General features: G+C 39.2%; 1 protein-coding gene across 1 annotated transcript; it reads right to left on the reverse strand.

The window, feature by feature from the left end:
* Positions 1–488: 488 nt before the first annotated feature.
* ARL14 (ADP ribosylation factor like GTPase 14) lies at positions 489–1,846 on the reverse strand. Its single transcript, XM_045437120.1, has one exon. It carries the CDS (start codon positions 1,350–1,352, stop codon positions 774–776), a length of 579 nt encoding a protein of 192 aa, XP_045293076.1. The 5' UTR covers positions 1,353–1,846; the 3' UTR covers positions 489–773.
* Positions 1,847–2,264: the final 418 nt, after the last annotated feature.

Below are 2,264 nucleotides of genomic sequence, written 5' to 3' on the forward strand. Positions count from 1 at the left end.
AGCTGTACACATACTCCCAAGTAATAACTGTTACACTGAATTGTACCGAAGCCAGTCTTGGGGCTATAGGCTCGAGCTGAGCGATAAACCCAGGCCTTGTCCTAAACTCTAAGGTGCTAGCTTCCCTGATCCCCAGAGCTTTAAGATATAAACTTCTCCCTGTGCTAGTGGGCAATTACCAGCCTGGAGTTCATTGTTTAACTCACTGTAGGAAGATCCTGGCAATAGATTTCAAGAGGTTGGTAGGAATTCAGGAAAACAAAACAAAACAAAACTTTATTTAGGGCATAGAGATTTACAAAATGTTAACATCAAACTTTTTCCTCTCCATAATTTAAAGTTCATTTTTTTACTCGCTATTCCATAGGAGCATGGTGGCAATTCAAGACTGTAACAACTGGAAACCATCTGAAAGAATTCTGAACCTATCAGCATTTTACTTAAACTTTACTTAAACATTTTACTTAACATTTTACTTAAACTAGTCATATAAAAATAATAAAACAATAATTTATTTGGTCCCAAACATGATTATTATGATTCATCCAACATGCACAAAATTATAAAATTTTCATTCTCAATTTATCATTAACCACAAAGTTTACTAACGTGCCTGGCCAAAAATAATATTTGCTAAGTTGGTTAGCTGAATTTAGGTGAAATAACATATCTTAGGAAAAGTTTGCTAACTCAGCAACTTGCTTTTCTCACTTGGCATTGAAAAAGAAAATTACCCTCTCAACTTCACCACTAACTCTTTCGTTGTTTGGACCTCAGTTCTGCTTGAAGAATGCCAAGGTGTCTCCTCTTGATTTCATGTGGCTTTTCACAAATCCGGTCAGTTTCCTGAACCCCTCCATCAGCCCGTCCCCACTGATGGCACAGCAGGGCTGCACATACCAGCTCCTGTCACTGCACAGCTTCTTCACTCTGAACATTCTAGTGATGTCCTCAGCAGACAGAGCTCCAGGCACATCTTGTTTGTTGGCTAATAGGACAATAGGCACATTTTTAATGTGCTCATTCTTCAAAATGTGCTTCAGCTCTCTCCTGGAGTCTTCCAGCCTCTGTTTGTCTGTACTATCCACAACATACATAAGCCCATCGGTGTTCTCACAGTAGTGCTCCCACACGGTTCTCATTTTCTCCTGTCCTCCAATATCCCAGACCGTGAGCGAAAGACTCTTTTCCAACTCGATCATCTCCACATTGAAACCTATTGTTGGGATGGTCGTGATATCCTTAGCAAGCTTCAATTTGTAAAGGAGGGTAGACTTCCCAGCTGAGTCAAGTCCCAGAAGAAGAATCTGGGCTTGCTTGGTTTGTGGGTTTTTAGAACTCAGTAGACCCATCTTAGAGTTTTTTTCTCTCTTCAAAGACCTTTTTCTTTTGGCCAAGGACAGTGTTTATTCTTCAGGTCTCGCATGAAAATAATAGGAGGAAAGAAGATAGCAAATGCTTCATGTTATATTTTAAGACTGGGAATTTGTGTGCATTTATGTTGCAGCTTATCAACTTGACTATAGGCAAACAGAGTTTATTTGCAGTCCCAGCCAATCCTGAGGAATCTGGTGTGAGTCAGCAGCCAATGTTCTAGTCGCTTAAAGGAGAAATTCTTTGGGAGTGAGTAGGACATAGGAGGGGGTAGCATGGTGTGATGCCACAGCTTGTTCTCTTCCAGATGTGGGAAGTTTAGAGGTAACCGAATGTTTATGGGAACATGGTTCAGTAGTAGAATAAAAACTTCCCAAGTGGTTTACAAGTGGTTTACAGAACTTCTCTAGTTACTTGAACATTTATCTTATCCTGGTTGTAAATGAGTAACCAGACTTCTGAAGTCATGAAGAAAGAGTTTATCTCATACTGCCCTAAGAATCTTTAGTACTTTCCCCTTGTCCAGATTACTCAGTAGGATACTTTAACCCACCCAAGATTATCTGAACCTTACTCCCATAATATACAGAAACACTTCTTTAATTGTCTAAAAAATTTACACTATTCACAAGACCAGATTTAGAGGGATGGGAGGGGGAGTTTGTAACACAAACACTTTTGAAATTAAGCAGTCTGATTAAAGGTGGTAAATTGAATACATGTATTTATCTCCTTTCCTCAAGATTTCACCAAAATTATGGTGAAGGAATGAAAAGAACATATAAACCCATAACAAGGGCAGGAGAGTCCATCAGAGGGCAAGAGATTTCAGCAAAATCCTGCAAGGTGGAATATAGATGGAAGATGAGTGAAGTTAACAAAAAAAATTC

Source organism: Leopardus geoffroyi, chromosome C2 (genome assembly GCF_018350155.1).
Source record: "Leopardus geoffroyi isolate Oge1 chromosome C2, O.geoffroyi_Oge1_pat1.0, whole genome shotgun sequence".
Lineage (NCBI taxonomy): Eukaryota > Metazoa > Chordata > Mammalia > Carnivora > Felidae > Leopardus > Leopardus geoffroyi.